This window comes from Chelonia mydas, chromosome 3 (assembly GCF_015237465.2).
Source record: "Chelonia mydas isolate rCheMyd1 chromosome 3, rCheMyd1.pri.v2, whole genome shotgun sequence".
Taxonomy (NCBI): domain Eukaryota; kingdom Metazoa; phylum Chordata; order Testudines; family Cheloniidae; genus Chelonia; species Chelonia mydas.
In genome coordinates this window covers 149,493,289-149,515,704 of record NC_057851.1, presented here as the reverse complement: position 1 = coordinate 149,515,704, position 22,416 = coordinate 149,493,289, and the positions used below count along the sequence as shown (strand labels likewise).

Genomic DNA, 22,416 nt, shown 5'->3' with positions numbered 1-22,416 from the left:
ATAAAAACAGTCCTGTGTACTTGTAGGTTTCAAAAACGGAAAGTAGTTTTAACAGAAAACCACAACAAAACAGCTCTAAAGATAGATTTCTGTATAATTATGGAAATGCATTTTGAAGGAACCTTTTCTAAAAGACATCATTTAATTTCCTCATTTAAACAAGAAAAACAAAAAATATGAAATAAAAAAGACAAATAGGGAATCTACAGTAACCAGATTGCTGAATGTCTGGCCCTAAGTTACTGTTCTAAGTTAAAAACTACATTTAAATCATCTGAGAAAATTTTCAAAATACTGTACCTAATGAATAAATCTTCTCTTTGGCTGAGACTCTAAGCCAAACGGAATACAACTTTCCATTAATGGAAAAGGTAAGTGGCTATTACTTTACTATATCAACATTCATCAGAGAAGATGAATCAGTCCATTTGGATGAATTAGCTGAGATAATATCACTGTAACAGGACCTTTTGTCAAGTGCTCACAATCGACAGTAATCTAGGGATAGTTAGATGTCTTTCCACTGAAAGATAAATTCAATGGCTATACATTGCTATTTATCTAGCAAGAGAACTATAATAGGTTGGGGTGACATTTTTATCCTAATGTACCTTAAAAGAATAAGAAAACCCCTTTAAAACCCAAGAAATGCTGTATACCTACAACTCCCACTGACTTTACTGGGACATGAAAATGTTCAGTCTCTCACAAGATCAGGTATAAGATGGTGTTACTTGAATAGTTTAACTTGCTTGAGTTTGCTTTACTTAAATCATCTGGTCAAATAAGTAGAATCCTTTGTTTCCACAGTGGTTTCATAAAAGTGCTTGTAAAGTACAGTATAACACAAGAAGGAAGGAGAAATTACGTTCTGTGTATTAACTTACCTTGTTAGTTAGCAGCTGGCACACTTGTGGTACATAGTCAATGAGACAGCCTCCACCTGGAAAAGCTGGGATGTGAAGGGCAGAGGAGCCTCCAAGAGCACTAAAATTAAAATAATTTTATTTCACAATATATCAGATGCTGCTCCTATGGGACATGTTAGTGATTCTTACCTTTCCCAATGTAAAAAGCCCAGCATCACACTAAGAAAAGGTTACAAACTGACTTTTATTAGCCCTGGACTATGTAATAAATATTAGAGATACAAACCGTAACTTTACTGTATACTACTGCTGACACCTTACTGACAGCAGACGTCTTTAACCAAGAGTATCAAACCCCTCCAACTGGAAGAGTTATGTGCTCGTACTAGGAGTGGCAGACATACCAAGCATCCTCTCAAAGAATAGTTTTAATTTTATTTATTTAATTATTTGTATTATTTTTATCACCATTGCATCTAGGTTCATAGCAGCTTAAATGCAACCAGACATTGCATCAAACTGTACACAACAGACAGTATAAACAGCCTTCCATGTAACACCCAAGCATCCATAAATAACCCACTTATCTCCACAGTAGTTTAAAAAGAGTAGTTTCTCAACACCTTCGAGAGCCACTAAATAACATATCCATTACCCCTACCAAATCCTGTAAGTGTGAGATCAACACTTCATGGTCAAGCATATCAAAGGCATATCCAATAAAATCAACATGAACATTTGACTGGAGCTGGCTGCACTGTTTTAAAATTACATTATGTGCCCTCCCCTTTTCTTGACTAGCTCTATACCTGAACTTTGTCCATCGCTAGAAAAAGATCATCTGAATAAAGATACTGATTCTGTCCCTGTACCACACATAGACCAGAAACCAGAATGTGAGAGACCTAGGACAGTGAGAGGAACCCAAAGCTGCACTGGAACAACCTTTTCAATAGCCTTTCCCATAAAAGGAAGATTTGAGGGAGGACTGTAATTGTCAAGGCCAGGAACTTCATCTGATGGCTTCCTCTGCAAGCAAGGCCATAAACTTTTTCTTTTATGTTGATTGTACACCCAGATAAAGGCAATACCAGTTTTTTCAACAACAGACCTAAATCCTTCCCATTGTCTTTTACCAATCATAAGGGGCCTGAACCTATCTTACAGGTCATGGTTTGTATCTCTCTTTGAACATACAGTACTTCTCTATAAATGAAACTGAGCTATACTCCAAAAGTTAAGATGTTACTTTGTCTCATGCTGTTTATGTATTGCTCCCACAAAAACATTAAGATCCAATAGATCTTCTCTGCAAAGCAAGGTCCTTATCCTACAAAGGGATCCTCGGGCATGAATTCTTATGACTTGACCGACTTTTTCTTTGTCTAGGTAGAAGGGTCTGTACTGGCAAAACCCTTTGAAGGATAGAAGCCTAATCGAAATTTTATCATTATGAGGTACACTGAAATCTGTTACTGAAACAGTCTGGAGTCAGCAGATTGTTCACCACATGAAATAGTTCTGTAGGTCTGGACTTTGCAGATGCAAGATTGAATAAGAAAAAGAAAACATTTCAATGTATATCACAGCCACAGAGGAACAAAACTCATTATGCTGTCATTAGTCAAATATGGAGCCATTTTTTGTCCCCATTTTAGTTTCCTTCTTGGTTGCTTTGTTTGTTGCAGGTCATCTATTTTCCAAGGTGATGTGTTGAGGAGTATGGGAATGCTATCTGGCCACTTGTGGATGATCATAACGTATTAGCCGGCCATCAAAAGCGCGGTCTGATAGCCAAACACTAATTTCCCCTCAGAAAATTCTGAAATTATATTCAGACTGGAGGAATGAAGCAGGGTCCTCATCCTGACAAGTTAAGAGTGGGCTCTGATCCTACTCTGAAGATGATAATGATCGGGCCGTGTCAAGTTTGCAATCACCACTCCCTATATTATACAAATATATCCCCTGAACACTCCTACCTCTAAACAAAGGAAGTGCTACTGCCCATCCCACAGTCTCCCTTGCTTCAGTTGCACTCAAATCTAAGGATCCTCTCAGCAGTAAGATTCCACTGGAGATGCTCAAAATAGTACAAAGAAAATCAGAGATTTCTCTTTTGGTTCCAACAGACATAAGAGAATCTCTAACAGTTTTCAAATGCTGCTTCTTTTCTTATATTGCCCTAGTGCAATCCATTTTCCAGACTCTGTGCCGTAACTATAAAGGGAAGGGTAAACCCCTTTAAAATCCCTCCTGGCCAGAGGAAAAATCCTCTCACCTGTAAAGGGTTAAGAAGCTAAAGGTAACCTCACTGGCACCTGACCAAAATGACCAATGAGGAGACAAGATACTTTCAAAAGCTGGGAGGAGGGAGAGAAACAAAGGGTCTGTGTCTGTCTATATGCTGCTTTTGCCGGGGATAGAACAGGAATGGAGTCTTAGAACTTTTAGTAAGTAATCTAGCTAGGTATGTGTTAGATTATGATTTCTTTAAATGGCTGAGAAAAGAACTGTGCTGAATAGAATGACTATTTCTGTCTGTGTGTCTTTTTTGTAACTTAAGGTTTTGCCTAGAGGGATTCTCTATGTTTTGAATCTAATTACCCTGTAAGGTATCTACCATCCTGATTTTACAGAGGTGATTCCTTTACTTCTATTTACTTCTATTTCTATTAAAAGTCTTCTTGTAAGAAAACTGAATGCTTTTTCATTATTCTCAGATCCAAGGGTTTGGGTCTGTGGTCACCTATGCAAATTGGTGAGGATTTTTACCAAACCTTTCCCAAGAAGTGGGGTGCAAGGGTTGGGAGGATTTTGGGGGGAAAGACGTGTCCAAACTACATTTCCCAGTAAACCCAGTTAGAGTTTGGTGGTGGCAGTGGATATTCCAAGGACAAAGGATAAAATTAATTTGTACCTTGGGGAAGTTTTAACCTAAGGTGGTAAAAGTAAGCTTAGGAGGTTTTCATGCAGGTCCCCACATCTGTACCCTAGAGTTCAGAGTGGGGGAGGAACCTTGACACTCTGAATGATTATTTTAAATTTGTGACTAATGGCTTGTCTACACTAGAGAGTTTTGCCACTTTAACTGTAACAATTATAGATAAAGTGGCAATACAATTCTCTACTATGAAAGCAGTTATACCAGTATAAAAATGCCTATACCAGTATAGCTTACTCTGGTTCAGGTACTGAAATAACCAATAAGCAATACCATTCTAAGGCCATGTCTACACTTGCCATTTAAAGTGGAAAACTCAGAAGTTTCACCACAAAAAGAAAATCACCTCCACGAGAGGCATGCAGCTCTTACCGGTGATGCTTTTGCAGTGATGTGCAAGTGAAGACACGTTCTTCCTGTGTAAACAGCTTTTAGCCTCCGGAGGATATCCCACAATGCCTAGGTGACCACTCTGGCCAGCAGCTTTGCTGTTCTGTTGCCAGGTAAAAAAAGACATTCACCCCTTCCCCTGCAAAGCCCAGGGAACTTTGAAACTCCCCTTCCTGTTTTCTTGGCAAGTGCTCACTTATCTGGCCAGGTGACAATGGCTGCTCCACAGAGCAAATGATCCCCTCCTTGGAGCAATGCTGAGCTACTGGAGCTTATCAGTGTTTGGGGAGAGGAGACTGTGCAGGGACCCCCCCTTTCCTACAAGACCCATGGTAAAACTGGAGAGAGCTGCACTGTGGGATAGCTGCCCTAGAGCGCTGCTCTCATCCGCGATGGAAGTGCTGCTAATGTAAACAGTCTCTGGCGCCTGAGGAATTAAGTGAGTACACAAACCAGTGCTTTACTTTCACCGGTTCCCTATCACCGGTGAAACTTACACCGCAAAAACTCTGCAAGTGTAGACATACCCTTTAAGACACCTTTATACTGATATAACTGCACTGACATTAGGCTAATATCAGTATAGATATACTGGTAAAATATCACACCTCAAACTGAAGTAGTTATAGCGGTATAACTTTTTTAGTGTGGAGCAGGCCTAAAAATGTCTAGGAAAACCAAAAGGAGTACTTGTGGCACCTTAGAGACTAACCAATTTATTTGAGCATAAGCTTTCGTGAGCTACAGCTCACTTCATCGGATGCATACTGTGGAAAGTGTAGAAGATCTTTTTATACACACAAAGCATGAAAAAATACCTCCCCCACCCCACTCTCCTGCTGGTAATAGCTTATCTAAAGTGATCACTCTCCTTACAATGTGTATGATAATCAAGGTGGGCCATTTCCAGCACAAATCCAGGGTTTAACAAGAACGTCTGGGGGTGGGGGTGGGGAGGGTTAGGAAAAACAAGGGGAAATAGGTTACCTTGCATAATGACTTAGCCACTCCCAGTCTCTATTCAAGCCTAAGTTAATTGTATCCAATTTGCAAATGAATTCCAATTCAACAGTTTCTCGCTGGAGTCTGGATTTGAAGTTTTTTTGTTGTAATATCGCAACTTTCATGTCTGTAATCGCATGACCAGAGAGATTGAAGTGTTCTCCGACTGGTTTATGAATGTTATAATTCTTGACATCTGATTTGTGTCCATTTATTCTTTTACGTAGAGACTGTCCAGTTTGACCAATGTACATGGCAGAGGGGCATTGCTGGCACATGATAGTTGTTTTGCTGCTACTATAAAGATTCTCAGTCTGCCTGAGAAAAATCTTTGCCTTACCGTTTCTAAGGGGAAAAATATGTTGCCCTTTCACCATAAAAATGTCTTACAAATGTTCTCCTTAATTAATATTCTGCTGATTTCATAGAAGAGGAGTTTTCTAGTCTGGTTATATTTTTAATTTGAACTAGTGAAAAGATATTTTAAAAACTCCCTTAGCAAATGAAATCCCTATTAAGCATGTGTGACACATCTTAAGAACCAATTTTGCCAACTACCTGGAAATTAAAATGTAGATATACCGAGCTTAAGGAAATAAATCCATCCTATATGAACTCAAGTAAGAATGTATGTTCAATTATAAAATATCTATGCATTTAAACTGCATAAAAATCTGCATGCCACTAATCCCCTTAAATCCATTATTGGGGAAAAACGGTGACATGCCCTGTACAAGAAAGAAAGACTCATCAAAATGCTCAGGCACATCTAATTATGTGGTAATCTATTAACAAAGATAAAAGGGAAGATAATGTTTTGGGACAACTGGATAAAAAAAACCCCTAAAGATGTCAGACTTTTTGGACAAAGAAACAGTTTTGGAGCTTTTTAGAACCATAAACAAAAATTAGGGTAGAAAATATTAATTTTGGCAGCACTACAAATGTGTCAATGTATGTAAAAAATCTTGAGGAATGAGTTCATGTTCCTCAAACAAGCACTTACTAATGAACACAATAAGAGAAGCTATAGTATTAGTGAGCATGCAAACCACAAATGGATACATTTTAACATATTTTATAATTTTTTTACAGGTCTCTAATATAAATGAATAGAAAATGATGAGTTATCTCCCCTGGAAGTGCTTAAAGGAAACAGGAGACTACAAACATGTAATCTGCAGTTGTCCAAGAAACAAACAATTTTAAGAAGATCATAAAAAAGAATCAAGCTTCTTCAACTTAATGTATCCAGGCACACTACTTAGTAGAATCAAAATATCAGTACAAAAAGGACAGATAAATTTCACCGAATTAACTAATGGATGAAAATTATCCTTAAATACTGGAAAGATACAACAGTATCAACAGAAAAAGAACAAATTTTTGGAAACGCATCTTAAAAAATAATACATGTGGAGAATGAAATGGAAGAGTATAGCAAAATGTGAGAACTATTTCTAAATTCTATCAAGAGAAAAAGAAAATAGATGAAATTCTAAAATAGATGAAATACAGATCTAGCATTTAGGACATATGTAATCAAGTGTGTAAGCAAATCAGGAATGTGTGTGCAAACAAAGCAGGTGTGTGCTCACAAGCATGCAAAAGCAAGTTTACTCTTATTTAAAATAAGGCAATTTATTTACTTCCTTTAGTCATAATATATTTGTAAACTGAGCTAACTTTTAGGTGTTGCAAATATCAGTGAGCACAGAGAACATTTAAAAAGCCAGGGAAGTTTGAAATATGGGCAGAAAGGTATCAAAATGAGATTGCTGGAAAGCTCTATTGCTTAAAGCAATCTAGGGATGCAGACATACTGTGTTATGGAGTAATGACAGCCCTTCTCTATACAACTAATAAAGAATTAAAGGAGGGTAATTTAATGCCAATCCACACAGGGTTATGAAACATATGTCCTGTCAAACTATCTAGATATCTTTTTTTGTTGAGATTACAAGTTTGGTTGAAAAAGGTAGTAGTGTTGATGTAATACACTTAGATTTTTGTATGCAGTGTAGTTGTGGCCCTGTCGGTCCCAGGATAAAGAAGAGTTCTGTGTGGTTCGAAAGCTTGGCTCTCTCACCAACAGACAGCCAATAAAAGATACTACCTCACCCACCTTGTCACTCTAGATATCTGAAAGGCATCTGACTTGATACCGCATAACATTTTGAGTAAAAAACTAGAAAGATATAAAATTAACATGACACACATTAGGTGGATTAAAAGCTGGTTAACTGATAGGTCCCAAAATGTAATTGTACATGGGGAATTATCATCGAACAGGTGTGTTTCTAATGGGGGTATTGCAGGGATCACTTCTTGGCCCTACTCTATTTAGCATTTTTATTAATGACTTGGAAGAAAACACAATATCATCACCGATAAAATTTGCAGATGACACAAAAATTGGGGGAGTGGGAAATAATGAAGAGGACAGGTCCTAGATTCAGAGTCATCTGGACCACTTTTTACACTGGGCAAAAGCAAGCAATATGTGTTTTAATATGGTAAATATATACTGTCATAAATATAAAGGGAAGGGTAAACCCCTGTAAAATCCCTCCTGGCCAGAGGAAATCTCCTCTCACCTGTAAAGGGTTAAGAAGCTAAAGGTAACCTCGCTGGCACCTGACCAAAATGACCAATGAGGAGACAAGATAATTTCAAAAGCTGGGAGGAGGGAGAGAAACAAAGGGTATGTGTGTCTGTCTATATTTTGTCTTTGCCGGGGATAGACCAGGAATGAAGCCTTAGAACTTTTAGTAAGTAATCTAGCTAGGTACGTGTTAGATTATGATTTCTTTAAATGGCTGAGAAAAGAATTGTGCTGAATAGAATAACTATTTCTGTCTGTGTATCTTTTTTGTAACTTAAGGTTTTGCCTAGAGGGGTTCTCTATGTTTTGAATCTAATTACCCTGTAAAGTATTTACCATCCTGATTTTACAGGGGGGATTTTTTTTTTATTTCTATTTACTTCTATTTCTATTAAAAGTCTTCTTGTAAGAAAACTGAATGCTTTTTCATTGTTCTCAGATCCAAGGGTTTGGGTCTGTGGTCACCTATGCAAATTGGTGAGGCTTTTTATCCAACATTTCCCTGGAAAGGGGGGGTGCAAGTGTTGGGAGGATTGTTCATTGTTCTTAAGATCCAAGGGTCTGGGTCTGTAGTCACCTAGGCAAATTGGTGAGGCTTTTTACCAAACCTTGTCCAGGAAGTGGGGTGCAAGGTTTTGGGAAGTATTTTGGGGGGAAAGACGTGTCCAAACAGCTCTTCCCCAGTAACCAGTATTTGTTTGGTGGTGGTAGCGGCCAATCCAAGGACAAAGGGTGGAATATTTTGTACCTTGGGGAAGTTTTGACCTAAGCTGGTAAAGATAAGCTTAGGAGGTTTTTTTCATGCAGGTCCCCACATCTGTACCCTAGAGTTCAGAGTGGGGGAGGAACCTTGACATGGTGGCAGAGTGGTGGGATTAACCTGAAATCATTTTGAGATCCAGTTGAGATTTTGTTGAACTAGAAATACAGATTTTTAAAAAGGAAGTCCAGAAGCAGCTGAAACTGAAAGCAGCTTGTTTTTTTTTCTCTGCTTTGTGGCCAAGCAGAGACAAAAGGGGATTATCTTTGTGAATTGCAGGTTTTCTTTGCCTGGAGGCAGGGTACTTAACTCCTGCAGGGAAATTCACAGTCTTCCAACCCAGAGTTTTTTTTTCCCTAAAAGTAAGTAGAAGGGGGGGTGTTCTACCCATTTGCCTGGAGACAAAAGTGGCAAGGGTTTTTTTTTTGGATTTTGATTTTTTACAAGGAGCACAAGTTTAAAAAGGAAACTTGGTTTTTCTTTGGGCTGGGTAAACAGGTTTCAAAGTAGCTGGAAGTTTTTGCTTTGATTTGGGCCCAGAGCAGAGACAAGGGAATTGTTTTTTTGTTTTTTTTTTTGTAGGCTGACAATCACTATCAGAGAATAGGTATTCTATTCCAGCACAGCAAAATTTTACAGCCAAGTTTTTTTTTGTTTATTTCTAAACCTCGGGTGTAAAGTTAGTTAAAAACAGAGAGGTTAGAATGACAATATCTGCGGCTCGACTACGGCTGGAATTAGCCAGATTTCAGGCTGAGGAAAGACAAAGGGAACATGAAAGACAGATAGAACTCATGCGGCTGAAGAAGGAGGAGAAGGAACAAGAAAGGGAGGCAGCGAAAGAGGCAGCGAAAGAGGCAGAACAACACCAAGCGGCTGCTCACAGGAGAGCTATGGAAGCAAGGGACAAAGAGCTGGAGGAGAAGGAAAAAGAGAGGAAGTATGTGGAGGAGATAGAGAAGATAAAGGCTCAGGAGAATATCCCAACAAACCCTAGCTATCCTTCTCCAAGTACCACTTCCCATCCCAGAAAGTTCCCCACCTACAAAGCAGGCGATGATACTGAGGCCTTCCTAGAAAACTTCGAAAGGGCCTGCCTTGGGTACAACATCTCTACTGACCAATACATGGTAGAGCTGAGGCCGCAGCTCAGTGGACCCTTAGCTGAGGTGGCAGCTGAAATGCCTAAAGAACACATGAACAAGTATGAACTGTTTAAATCCAAGGCGAGAGTCAGAATGGGGATAACACCCGAGCAGTCTCGTCGGAGGTTCAGAGCCCTAAGGTGGAAACCAGATGTGTCATTTACCCGACATGCCTACCACATTGTGAAGCATTGGGAGGCCTGGATATCCGGAGCAAGTGTTGAATCTCCAGTAAATTTGCCCTTCCTAATGCAAATGGAACAATTCTTAGAGGGTGTTCCTGAGGAAATAGAAAGATACATCCTAGATGGGAAGCCCAAAACTGTAATCGAGGCAGGAGAGATTGGAGCCAGATGGGTGGAGGTGGCAGAGAAGAAAAAAACTGGTCGCAGTTGGAGCGGAGACCAGAAGGGACAACCCCAGACCACACCCTATTACCGGGGGCCGCCCAAAGCCCCACCTACCTCCCAAAGAACCCTCCAGACCCCTTATCGTCCCACCACCCCGTTCTCCAGCAACCCTCCTCGCCCCAGTGACCAGTCAGCTGGACGATGTTTTAAATGTAACGAGCTGGGGCATGTAAAGGCCAACTGCCCCAAGAACCCCAACAGATTACAGTTCATTGCACCGGAATCGCACCAGAGGTCCACAGGCCCAGATACCTCCCAGATACCCTTGGAGCGGAGGGAAACTGTGAGTGTGGGCGGGAAGAAGGTCACCGCGTGGAGGGACACCGGAGCACAAGTGTCAGCTATCCATGCTTCCTTAGTGGACCCCAATTTAATCAACCCAGAGATCCAAGTGACGATTCAACCCTTCAAGTCCAACTCTTTCGATTTGCCTACAGCCAAGTTGCCTGTCCAGTACAAGGGCTGGTCCGGAACGTGGACTTTTGCAGTCTATGATGATTATCCCATCCCCATGCTGTTGGGGGAAGACTTGGCCAATCATGTGAAGCAGGCCAAGAGGGTGGGAACGGTCACCCGCAGCCAGGCTAACCAAGCCGTGAGGCCTAGCTCTGTTCCGGAAACTTCTATCAGGACCCGGTCAGAGGTGATGGATCCGGACCCCAGACCAATGTCTGCAACAGCAGTAGTGGATCCAGTCCCAGAGACCCAGACGGAACCAGTCCCAGAACCGGAACCAGCCGAACAACCAACACCAGACCCATTGCCAGCACTGAATCCAGTACTTGCAACCTCAACACCAGAGGGCCCCACCGACCCTGAACTGACAGCAGCCGATAACCCGACACAAGAGGCTCAGCCGGAGCCTGAATCCCAACATAGTTCACCAGCGGAGAGCGGTTCACAGTCAACAGAAACAGCCCCATCCCCTATATCGCTTCCAGAGGGACCAAGCCTAGGTCCACAATCCAATAAGGAACTGATGTCTCCAGCATCAAGGGAACAGTTCCAGACCGAACAGGAAGCAGATGAAAGCCTCCAGAGAGCTTGGACGGCGGCACGGAGCCACCCACCGCCTCTCAGCTCTTCTAATCGATCCAGGTTTGTTGTAGAAAGAGGACTTTTATACAAGGAAACTCTTTCTGGTGGACACCAGGAAGACTGGCATCCTCAGAGACAGTTGGTAGTTCCAACTAAATACCGGGCCAAGCTCTTGAGCTTAGCCCATGATCACCCTAGTGGCCATGCTGGGGTGAACAGGACCAAAGACCGTTTGGGGGGGTCATTCCACTGGGAGGGAATGGGCAAGGATGTTTCTACCTATGTCCAGTCTTGTGAGGTGTGCCAAAGAGTGGGAAAGCCCCAAGACCAGGTCAAAGCCCCTCTCCAGCCACTCCCCATCATTGAAGTTCCATTTCAGCGAGTAGCTGTGGATATTCTGGGTCCTTTTCCGAAAAAGACACCCAGAGGAAAGCAGTACATACTGACTTTCATGGATTTTGCCACCCGATGGCCGGAAGCAGTAGCTCTAAGCAACACCAGGGCTAAAAGTGTGTGCCAGGCACTAGCAGACATTTTTGCCAGGGTAGGTTGGCCCTCCGACATCCTCACAGATGCAGGGACTAATTTCCTGGCAGGAACTATGAAAAACCTTTGGGAAGCTCATGGGGTAAATCACTTGGTTGCCACTCCTTACCACCATCAAACAAATGGCATGGTGGAGAAGTTTAATGGAACTTTGGGGGCCATGATACGTAAATTCGTAAATGAGCACTCCAATGATTGGGACCTAGTGTTGCAGCAGTTGCTCTTTGCCTACAGAGCTGTACCACACCCCAGTTTAGGGTTTTCCCCATTTGAACTTGTATATGGCCGTGAGGTTAAGGGGCCATTGCAGTTGGTGAAGCAGCAATGGGAGGGATTTACACCTTCTCCAGGAACTAACATTCTGGACTTTGTAACCAACCTACAAAACACCCTCCGAACCTCTTTAGCCCTTGCTAAAGAAAACTTACAGGATGCTCAAAAAGAGCAAAAAGCCTGGTATGATAAACATGCCAGAGAGCGTTCCTTCAAAGTAGGGGACCAGGTCATGGTCTTAAAGGCGCTCCAGGCCCATAAAATGGAAGCATCGTGGGAAGGGCCATTCACGGTCCAGGAGCGCCTGGGAGCTGTTAATTATCTCATAGCATTCCCCACCTCCAACCGAAAGCCTAAGGTGTACCATATTAATTCTCTAAAGCCCTTTTATTCCAGAGAATTAAAGGTTTGTCAGTTTACAGCCCAGGGAGGAGACGACGCTGAGTGGCCTGAAGGTGTCTACTACGAAGGGAAATGTGCTGGTGGTGTGGAAGAGGTGAACCTCTCCATGACCCTTGGGCGTATGCAGCGACAGCAGATCCAGGAGCTGTGCACTAGCTACGCGCCAACGTTCTCAGCCACCCCAGGACTGACTGAACGGGCATACCACTCCATTGACACAGGTAATGCTCGCCCAATTAGAGTCCAACCTTACCGGGTGTCTCCTCAAGCTAAAACTGCTATAGAACGGGAGATCCGGGATATGTTACAGATGGGTGTAATCCGCCCCTCTGAAAGTGCATGGGCATCTCCAGTGGTTCTAGTTCCCAAACCAGATGGGGAAATACGTTTTTGCGTGGACTACCGTAAGCTAAATGCTGTAACTCGCCCAGACAACTATCCAATGCCACGCACAGATGAACTATTAGAGAAACTGGGACGGGCCCAGTTCATCTCTACCTTGGACTTAACCAAGGGGTACTGGCAGGTACCGCTAGATGAATCTGCCAAGGAAAGGTCAGCCTTCACCACACATCTCGGGCTGTATGAATTTAATGTACTCCCTTTCGGGCTGCGAAATGCACCCGCCACCTTCCAAAGACTTGTGGATGGTCTCCTAGCAGGATTAGGAGAATATGCAGTCGCCTACCTTGACGATGTGGCCATATTTTCGGATTCCTGGGCAGACCACCTGGAACATCTACAAAAAGTCCTTGAGCGCATAAGGGAGGCAGGACTAACTGTTAAGGCTAAGAAGTGTCAAATAGGCCTAAACAGAGTGACTTACCTTGGACACCAGGTGGGTCAAGGAACTATCAGCCCCCTACAGGCCAAAGTGGATGCTATCCAAAAGTGGCCTGTCCCAAAGTCAAAGAAACAGGTTCAATCCTTCTTAGGCTTGGCCGGTTATTACAGACGATTTGTACCGCACTACAGCCAAATCGCCGCCCCACTGACAGACCTAACCAAAAAGAAACAGCCAAATGCGGTTCAGTGGACCGAAAAGTGTCAGAAGGCCTTTAACAAGCTTAAAGCGACACTCATGTCTGACCCTGTACTAAGGGCCCCAGACTTTGACAAACCGTTCCTAGTAACCACAGATGCGTCCGAGCGTGGTGTGGGAGCAGTTTTAATGCAGAAAGGACCTGATCAAGAATTCCACCCTGTAGTGTTTCTCAGCAAAAAACTGTCTGAGAGGGAAAGCCACTGGTCAGTCACTGAAAAAGAATGTTACGCCATTGTCTACGCTCTGGAAAAGCTACGCCCATATGTTTGGGGACGGCGTTTCCACCTGCAAACCGACCATGCTGCACTGAAGTGGCTTCACACGGTCAAAGAAAATAGCAAAAAACTTCTTCGGTGGAGTTTAGCTCTCCAAGATTTTGATTTTGACATCCAACACATCTCAGGAGCTTCTAACAAAGTGGCTGATGCACTCTCCCGTGAAAGTTTCCCAGAATCAACTGGTTAAAATCGTCCTTGAGATGTAGAAAATATTGTTAGTCTTTATGTACTTGGTAGTATATTTAGAGATGCATGTGTCTTATTAACTCTGTTTTTCCTAGAGCTCCAGGAAGAAATCCCAGCCAGTGTTTCACCCTAGCTGAGATTTGGGGGGCGTGTCATAAATATAAAGGGAAGGGTAAACCCCTGTAAAATCCCTCCTGGCCAGAGGAAATCTCCTCTCACCTGTAAAGGGTTAAGAAGCTAAAGGTAACCTCGCTGGCACCTGACCAAAATGACCAATGAGGAGACAAGATAATTTCAAAAGCTGGGAGGAGGGAGAGAAACAAAGGGTATGTGTGTCTGTCTATATTTTGTCTTTGCCGGGGATAGACCAGGAATGAAGCCTTAGAACTTTTAGTAAGTAATCTAGCTAGGTACGTGTTAGATTATGATTTCTTTAAATGGCTGAGAAAAGAATTGTGCTGAATAGAATAACTATTTCTGTCTGTGTATCTTTTTTGTAACTTAAGGTTTTGCCTAGAGGGGTTCTCTATGTTTTGAATCTAATTACCCTGTAAAGTATTTACCATCCTGATTTTACAGGGGGGATTTTTTTTTATTTCTATTTACTTCTATTTCTATTAAAAGTCTTCTTGTAAGAAAACTGAATGCTTTTTCATTGTTCTCAGATCCAAGGGTTTGGGTCTGTGGTCACCTATGCAAATTGGTGAGGCTTTTTATCCAACATTTCCCTGGAAAGGGGGGGTGCAAGTGTTGGGAGGATTGTTCATTGTTCTTAAGATCCAAGGGTCTGGGTCTGTAGTCACCTAGGCAAATTGGTGAGGCTTTTTACCAAACCTTGTCCAGGAAGTGGGGTGCAAGGTTTTGGGAAGTATTTTGGGGGGAAAGACGTGTCCAAACAGCTCTTCCCCAGTAACCAGTATTTGTTTGGTGGTGGTAGCGGCCAATCCAAGGACAAAGGGTGGAATATTTTGTACCTTGGGGAAGTTTTGACCTAAGCTGGTAAAGATAAGCTTAGGAGGTTTTTTTCATGCAGGTCCCCACATCTGTACCCTAGAGTTCAGAGTGGGGGAGGAACCTTGACATATACATCTAGGAACAAAGAATGCAGGTCATTCTTACAGGATGGAGGACTCTATCCTGGGAAGCAATGACTCTGAAAAAGATTTGGGGACCATGGTGCATACTCAGTGGAACATGAACTCCCAGTGCGATGCTGTGGCCAAAAGGGCTAATGCAATCCTTGGATGCATAAACAGAGGAATCTTGAGTAGGAGAAGGTTATTGCACCTCAGTATTTGGCATTGGTGAGACCGCTGCTGTAATGTTGTGTCCTGTTCTGGTGTTCACAATTCAAGAAAGCATGTTGATAAACTGGAGAGAGTTCAAAGAAGAGCCACAAGAATTATTAAAGAATTAGAAAATATGCCTTACAGCGATAGACTCAAGGAGATCAATCTATTTAGCTTAACAAAGAGAAAGTTAAGAGGTGACTTGATCTCAGCCTAAATGAGGAACAAATATTTAATAATGGGGTCTTCAATCTAGCCAAGAAAAGAAGAACACAATCCAATGTCTGGAAACTGAAATTAGGCAAATTCAGACTGGAAATAAGGTGTACATTTTAAACAGTCAGGGTGATTAATCATAGGAACAACTTATCAAGGGTTCGCAAAAAGAAAAGGAGTACTTGTGGCACCTTAGAGACTAACCAATTTATTTGAGCATAAGCTTTCGAGAGCTACAGCATCCGATGAAGTAAGCTGTAGCTCACGAAAGCTTATCCTCAAATAAATTGGTTAGTCTCTAAGGTGCCACAAGTACTCCTTTTCTTTTTGCGAATACAGACTAACACGGCTGCTACTCTGAAACTTATCAAGGGTTGTGGTGGGTTCTCCATCACTGACAATTTTTAAATAAAGACTGGATGTTTTTCTAAAACATATGCTCTTGGACTCATTCTGGGGAAGTTCTATGGCCTGTATTGTACAGGAGGTCAGATTATCACAATGGTTCCTTCCGGCCTTGGAATCTATGTATCTATGAAAAAACTCGTGAGAATGCACCTACAATGTTGTATGCAGTTCTGAGCCTCTCAATACAAGAAAGATGTAGATAAACTGGAGGAAATTCAGAGAAAAGCATCTTAACAATTATGAGGTTGCAGAGTCTGCTGTAGGAGGAAAAACAAATTTAAAAAATCTAAATAGGTTTACCTTGGTTAATGTCAACTAAGGGGATATATAATGAAGACCTACAAGTGTATGATGATTTCAAACCTCAAAGAGAAGAATTGGTTAAGGTGAGACAGTGGTTAAAATTGAAAGCAACAGGGAGAAATTGAGCAAAGGAAAATGGAGTGAAAAGACAATCTCAGAAAAAAATCTCAACAAGAATGATCTGATGAACTACACAGTAGCCTCTGATGGACCATGGCGGTAATCCCTGACACTGGAGACACTTAAAAGAATCCTGGACAAAGCACTGAAAGGAACAGTCCTGCATTAGTCTACGGATGGACAAGATGACTTAACATGTCTTTCCCATTTCTAACTTCTGTGAGTTAGATCAGTCTCTCACAGAGTCTCTTTAAATTACTCTACATAAAAGAATAAATGGACACAAATCAGACGTCAAGAATTATAACATTCAAAAACCAGTCAGAGAACACTTCAATCTCTTTGGTCACTCGATTACAGACCTAAAAGTGGCAATTCTTCAACAAAAAACTTCAAAAACAGACTCCAACGAGAGACTGCTGAATTGGAATTAATTTGCAAACTGGATACAATTAATTTAGGCTTGAATAAAGACTGGGAGTGGATGGGTCATTACACAAAGTAAAACTATTTCCCCATGTTTATTCCCCCCCCCGCCCCACTGTTCCTCAGACGTTCTTGTCAACTGCTGGAAATGGCCCACTTGATTATCACTACAAAAGATCCCCCCCCCGGTTCTCCTGCTGGTAATAGCTCACCTTACCTGATCATTCTCTTACAGTGTGTATGGTAACACCCATTGTTTCATGTTCTCTGTGCATATGAATCTCCCCACTGTATTTTCCACTGAATGCATCCGATGAAGTGAGCTGTAGCTCACGAAAGCTTATGCTCAAATAAATTTGTTAGTCTCTAAGGTGCCACAAGTCCTCCTTTTCTTTTTGCGGATACAGACTAACACGGCTGCTACTCTGAAACCTTTAAATTATGAGAGAATTAGACTGTGAGATATTCCAGCTGTTAAGAGTCTTTTACTGAAAGTTTATTTTAAGATGATGCTTACTCCAATCGTTACATATTTCAGTAGTTATGAAGTCAGGGGACAGAACCTAATTTCAACAGAAACTATCCAACATCATACTGATAAGCCCTGCTGACTGATATAAATATCTGCCTCAACAAGTAAACATACTAGTGCCTGCCATTGCATTGCTTTTACTGAATGATCTCAAGTGATCTAATTACTTTAAGAAAATAAACATTGTAAGTAGTTTCAAAAGAAACAATTGAAAAAAAGGAAGCTATGTAAATGTAATTTTAGAATTTACTGTAATAATTATTATTAACCATATGAACAAAGACAAATCAACACAGCCTTTGCATTCTGCTCTGAAGGACATGTCTCTCGTACCTCATCAGTCCTTTCCGTCATTCTCATCTGGACTGTGCATGCCTCTTTCTCCTGCTTTCGGGCACCATGAGAATGCTAGCAGTACCCTATGCCTTTCCTCTGTGAAGGTCTAGAAACTGTCCTCTCATGGGCTTGAAGGGAAGGTTGAGAAACACCAACAAGAAAAGGATGGTCTTTCTCAGAAGTGTAGGTCAAAAGAGGACATGGTTCAAGACAAAGGGCAGCTATTTGTGATTTAATCCTTCCAAGAATTCTGGTTTGGCCCAGCTTCCCAGCAGCCAGAAACTCTTCCTCCTTCCTGGTACAGTGTGCCTGGAATAGCCTGTAAATAAGCCAGTTCCCAGATGACAAACCTGGCAATTATCTAAATTTCTAAGAAGTCTGATCTAATGGATTAGAGTGGCAAGCTGCTCTGTGTGGTCCCAGGTTTGCAGCTCAGTGGAGGCTGGAACTGCTGTAGACTTAGTATGCTTGCCCCTTGAGGGAAGCAAGATGCATCACATCACTCTCAAGCCATCTCCTTTGGCTGATCTATAAAACATTTTGACAGAAACTGAGCTTAACCCTGCTCAACTGCAAAGTAGGTTAATAAAAGGTAGGGTCTTTAAGAATGGGGTCCTTCCATAGAAAGGAGGGAATCCTGGTGCAAACCCCCTTCTCTGAAAAGAGAAAATGGCTGCACAGAATTTATTTAAAGAAAATAAAGGTAAACAGGGCCAGGTGGAACTCTGAGCAGACGTGCATGTTTTTTCCTTGTGCTGGGCTGGAAATCTGTTTGCCAAGTACTTGAATAAAATAATATTTTGCATTTTCATAGTGCCTTCCATCCAACAACCTCAAAGCATTTTACAAATATTAATTAATTAAGCCTTACAACTGCCTTGTGAGGTATTATCTCTATTTTACAGTTGGGGAAGCTGTGGCACAGAGGTGAAATGACTTGTTCAATGTTACACAGGAAGTGTCTGGCTGAGTTGGAAAATGAACCCAGGAATTCCTACTCCAATAGATAGAGTTAAAGATAAAAAGTGAGGTAGCGTACATACATTGCATAAGTAGCTCAATACATTTTCCAAGAGTTTTAAATGGATGTTCTTATGTTGTGCATGCTTTTTACAGTTTCCAGTGAAGGCTCTCCATCTATTGTGATTTCTTTCTTTTTCTATTTATCTGGAGATTGCTGCAGCAAAATGCATCTGCCGTGAGAATGGAGGGAAGCTTAATCAAAACTTAGGTTGCAGAAAATCAAGGTTCACACCAGGCAACACCTGCAAAGCAAGAACCAGATTGAAAGTCACATGGTAGTCTGCTTGTGACATACTCATTTCAGAATTTATGGTGAATGGATAATGCACAGTACTGATCCTGACTGGAAAATACAAATGTCTAGTCAAATGAATGCTATTTTCTTTCAGGGTCATATCTTATAGATCTATCAAGGGCAATAATAGCTTGCAGGAGATTTTTGCTTTTATCTTGCAGGCAAGAGGTCTGGAGGAATTCAGACTTTTGTATCCCAGTCTGTCAGTCAGGTCAGGTGGAACTGCCTGAGGTATGTGTTCTTACAAAGTGGGCCAGCTTGTAATTTTTCTTAGAAAGAAGGAGGTAGTGACATAGGAATGCATCCTGTAAAGGACAGACATTTTTGAACTTCAAATTGCCAAGTAATAATACAAATGTTTCCAGGATGATAGAACACAAAATATATCCAGGGCCACAGTTCTGTTACCTGACTGTTCAAGAGCATCAATGAATTGTTCTGATGGAGCAGAAATTGCAAAGCAAAGCTGAGCTGTTTTGTCAGCCAAAGACGAATTCTCAAGAAAAGAAGAACTATTTGTGACAGGGTGGGCTAGCTACAAAAGGGTAAGGGGCTGTTTGGCTATCATATGATTCAGCGGGATTTAAAGGAAGGGGTGTATCCCTTTGGGGGGGAAGGGCAGAGAGTGGTATATAGCGTAAGAACTCTAGACCATGCAGCATGTTTTGCTCTGGGGAATAGCTTTGCTTTGTTATTTAGTGAGTTTTTGTGTTATGAATTAATAATAGTGCACTGAAGGAAGGGCCTGAAAGAGATATGGGCATGGCCCTGAATTCTTCCAGGGCTGGTAACAGACTCCATCAGCATACAGTGACATTTTACGTAAATCATTTTTGAATGGTTTGTCTGCTGACTATTTAAGATATACTTACATTTGTGGTTAATTTGTGTGGGTTCATTGCATATTAAGCACTCTTCATAAATAAAATGGATGCCTATTTCTGGGATGAGATCAAAAGATTTGTAACATCATAGTATCAACTTCAGTTATTTCATTAAATCAATTCCAAAGAGAGAAAAGAGCACAGGAAATATGATGAGGAAAAGTTTTTTTGTTTTGTTTTTTGCAATAATTGCAAACAGAGTAAGCCTAATTATGTGACAACTAATCAAGACTGTGTTTAAAATTAAGTTTTCCAGTGGTTTGTTAGCATCTTAAAGAGGCCTTTAAAAGGCTGCAATCTTAACAGATGCCCCACCACCAAGATTGTATTAGCATACAGAAAAAACTTTTAAAAAGCAACAATCTTAGCAGATGTTGCATCATTAGGATTTAGTTGCACATGTAGATCTATCTGTGCTAGACCCTGCCATCTATGATACAAACATAAGTATACTGTGTATGTAACTAGTCTTTGTAACTATGTTTTCCTACCCTTAGGAAAGTTACCCGTGCTGCTCCAACTCCCAGTTTGTTATACTAACTTGTTGCTGTACTTATTCATACCTAAACACCTACTTGTTGCACCTCAAAGTTGATCGTAAGATTGTTGATTGTACAATGTCAAGCAACATACTATCAGTTTCAGTTGTTTCATTAAATCAACTCCAAAGAGAGAAGAAAGCAGAGGGAATATCATGAGGAAAAATATTTTTTTTGCAATAACTGCAAACAGAGTAAGCCTAATTACATGACAACTAAGCAAGATTGTGTTTAAAATCAAGTTTTCTAGTGGTTTTTTAGCATCTTTCAAAGGCCTTGTTCTGTGAATCAAACTTTAATTATATTTATAGACTCCCACTGTCAAATTCAACCAATGGCCAATCTACATTAATAGAGGGTTTTGTTCTGCAATTAACATATCTGCCATAAACTTAAGCTTATGATATTGCTTGTGTGTTTTGGGTTGTTTGTTGTCCCCATGTTGCTACATGTTTTTAAATGGCTGAGTCTTAGGAGGCCCTCTGTACATACAATCCAAAGTTAACCTAATTAAGTTAAACAGTTCTCCCTGAGAAAGGTTCAGTGTCATTGCTTTTAGTTTATTCTTCACAAATTTACGGAAGTTCCTGCACTTGTGCCTGAGATTCTACATGCAAAGAACTAAATAAATTCACATTCATACTCCACCTTCCTTAAAAGATTCCTCTTTCATAACTGAAATGAGCTACAGGAAGGAAGGGAGGGTCCAGTGGTTACAGCATTCAGGATTTGGGAGACCAGGTTCAATTCTGTGCTGTGCCATAGATTTCCTGTGTGACCGTGGGCAAGTCAGTTTGGTGTTCCTCTGCCTATCTTGCCTGTGCAGCCTAATTCAGTAAGTGTGTTCAGAGGCCACCTAGCTATACACAAAATAGCTGGAGGAAGTGGCAGTGGCTTCCTTTATAGCAGTTAGCCCTGTGGTTAGGGTACTTACTTGGGGGATGTGGGAGACCCTGGTTCAATTCCCCCCTCTGCCTGATAAGGAGACGGGATTTAATGATTACAACAGAGGCCTCTTCCTTTTCTCCCCCTTTCCCTGAGTCATTTTGTATGGAGGTAGGCAGGTGCCTAACTCATTCTCGCAAGAAAAAGCGTAGGCACTTAAGTCATCTAACTCCAGGTGAGGGGGTCCTGGTTGTGGATCAAAAGCAGAGATACCCTGAAGCCTGGACTTAGTTCTATGAAAGGGGCAGGACTTAGGACACAACCCTCTAGTTGGCATCTCTCACTGGCTAGCTTAGATGACTCCACATGTAGCATGCTGGTTTTTGTGGATCCCATTCTTAGGAGCCATTCTCTCCCTACACTTGGTTCATGAAGCCTAGGTGCCTAACTCAGGTGTTGTGGATCCCAATGTTGTTCCACTAATTTTCTAGGTACCTACACTTTCTTTGTGTGGATCCAGGGCTTAATGTTTCTGTGCCTCAGTTTCCCATCTGTAAAACAGAGATAATGGTACTTCCCTGTATTCACAGGAATTTTGTGAGAATAACCACTATTAAAAAGAGTGTGAGGCACTCAGCTACTACCATGATGAGGTCCATATTACTGTAGATAGAAAGAAATATACAGTACTTGGTTTTTTTGCATCATTATGTGGACTAGGAGCCCCAGACACTTTTGACCTAAGTCTTGTGTTATTTTACTGTCAGCAAAGAAAACACATGCATCAGCTTCCCTTTCAACATCATCAGCAAAGGAAGGAGCATGCATTTGAGGTAACACTGTATACTCGAGTGGGAGTTCTCTTACACAATAGCAATTTAATTTTGCTCTGTAAGGGGAAAAGAAGTGGAAAGATTTTTACATTTGTGAACAAGGTCTGGAACAATGAAAGGATGCACACACACTCATATTTATACCTGTACCCAGTGTCAATATATTATGCAACAGCAATACATCTATCACCAAGTGCTATATGTTAATTATTTGTATTCAGAAATCTTACTAATAAGCTGTATTCTCGCTGCAAAAAACACATTAAAATAATATCAGAAAATGACATTTTTGAGTGGTTATAAATCATATGGTTGGAAATTATTCAGACTTGAAAATGTAAATAAACAAAAACTTGCCTGGACATGGGGAACCTGTTTTTGTATTAAGTTTTTTTTTTAAACTTAGGAGTTTGTCTCTTGGATTGGCCAATGTT

The 22,416-nt window shown here is 41.2% G+C and overlaps 1 protein-coding gene across 12 annotated transcripts in view; it reads right to left on the bottom strand.

The window, feature by feature from the left end:
* BABAM2 (BRISC and BRCA1 A complex member 2) overlaps positions 1-22,416 on the bottom strand; it is a 318,227-nt gene that overhangs the window by 53,250 nt on the left and 242,561 nt on the right. For all 12 annotated transcript variants that reach the window (XR_006289773.1, XR_006289772.1, XM_043543522.1 and 9 more), the window contains one exon: positions 888-987. Coding sequence is in view for 10 of the 12 variants with exons in the window: in XM_043543522.1 (XP_043399457.1) it covers positions 888-987 (100 nt within the window). In the remaining 2 variants the exon portion in view is untranslated. The remainder of the gene's footprint in view (positions 1-887; positions 988-22,416) is intronic.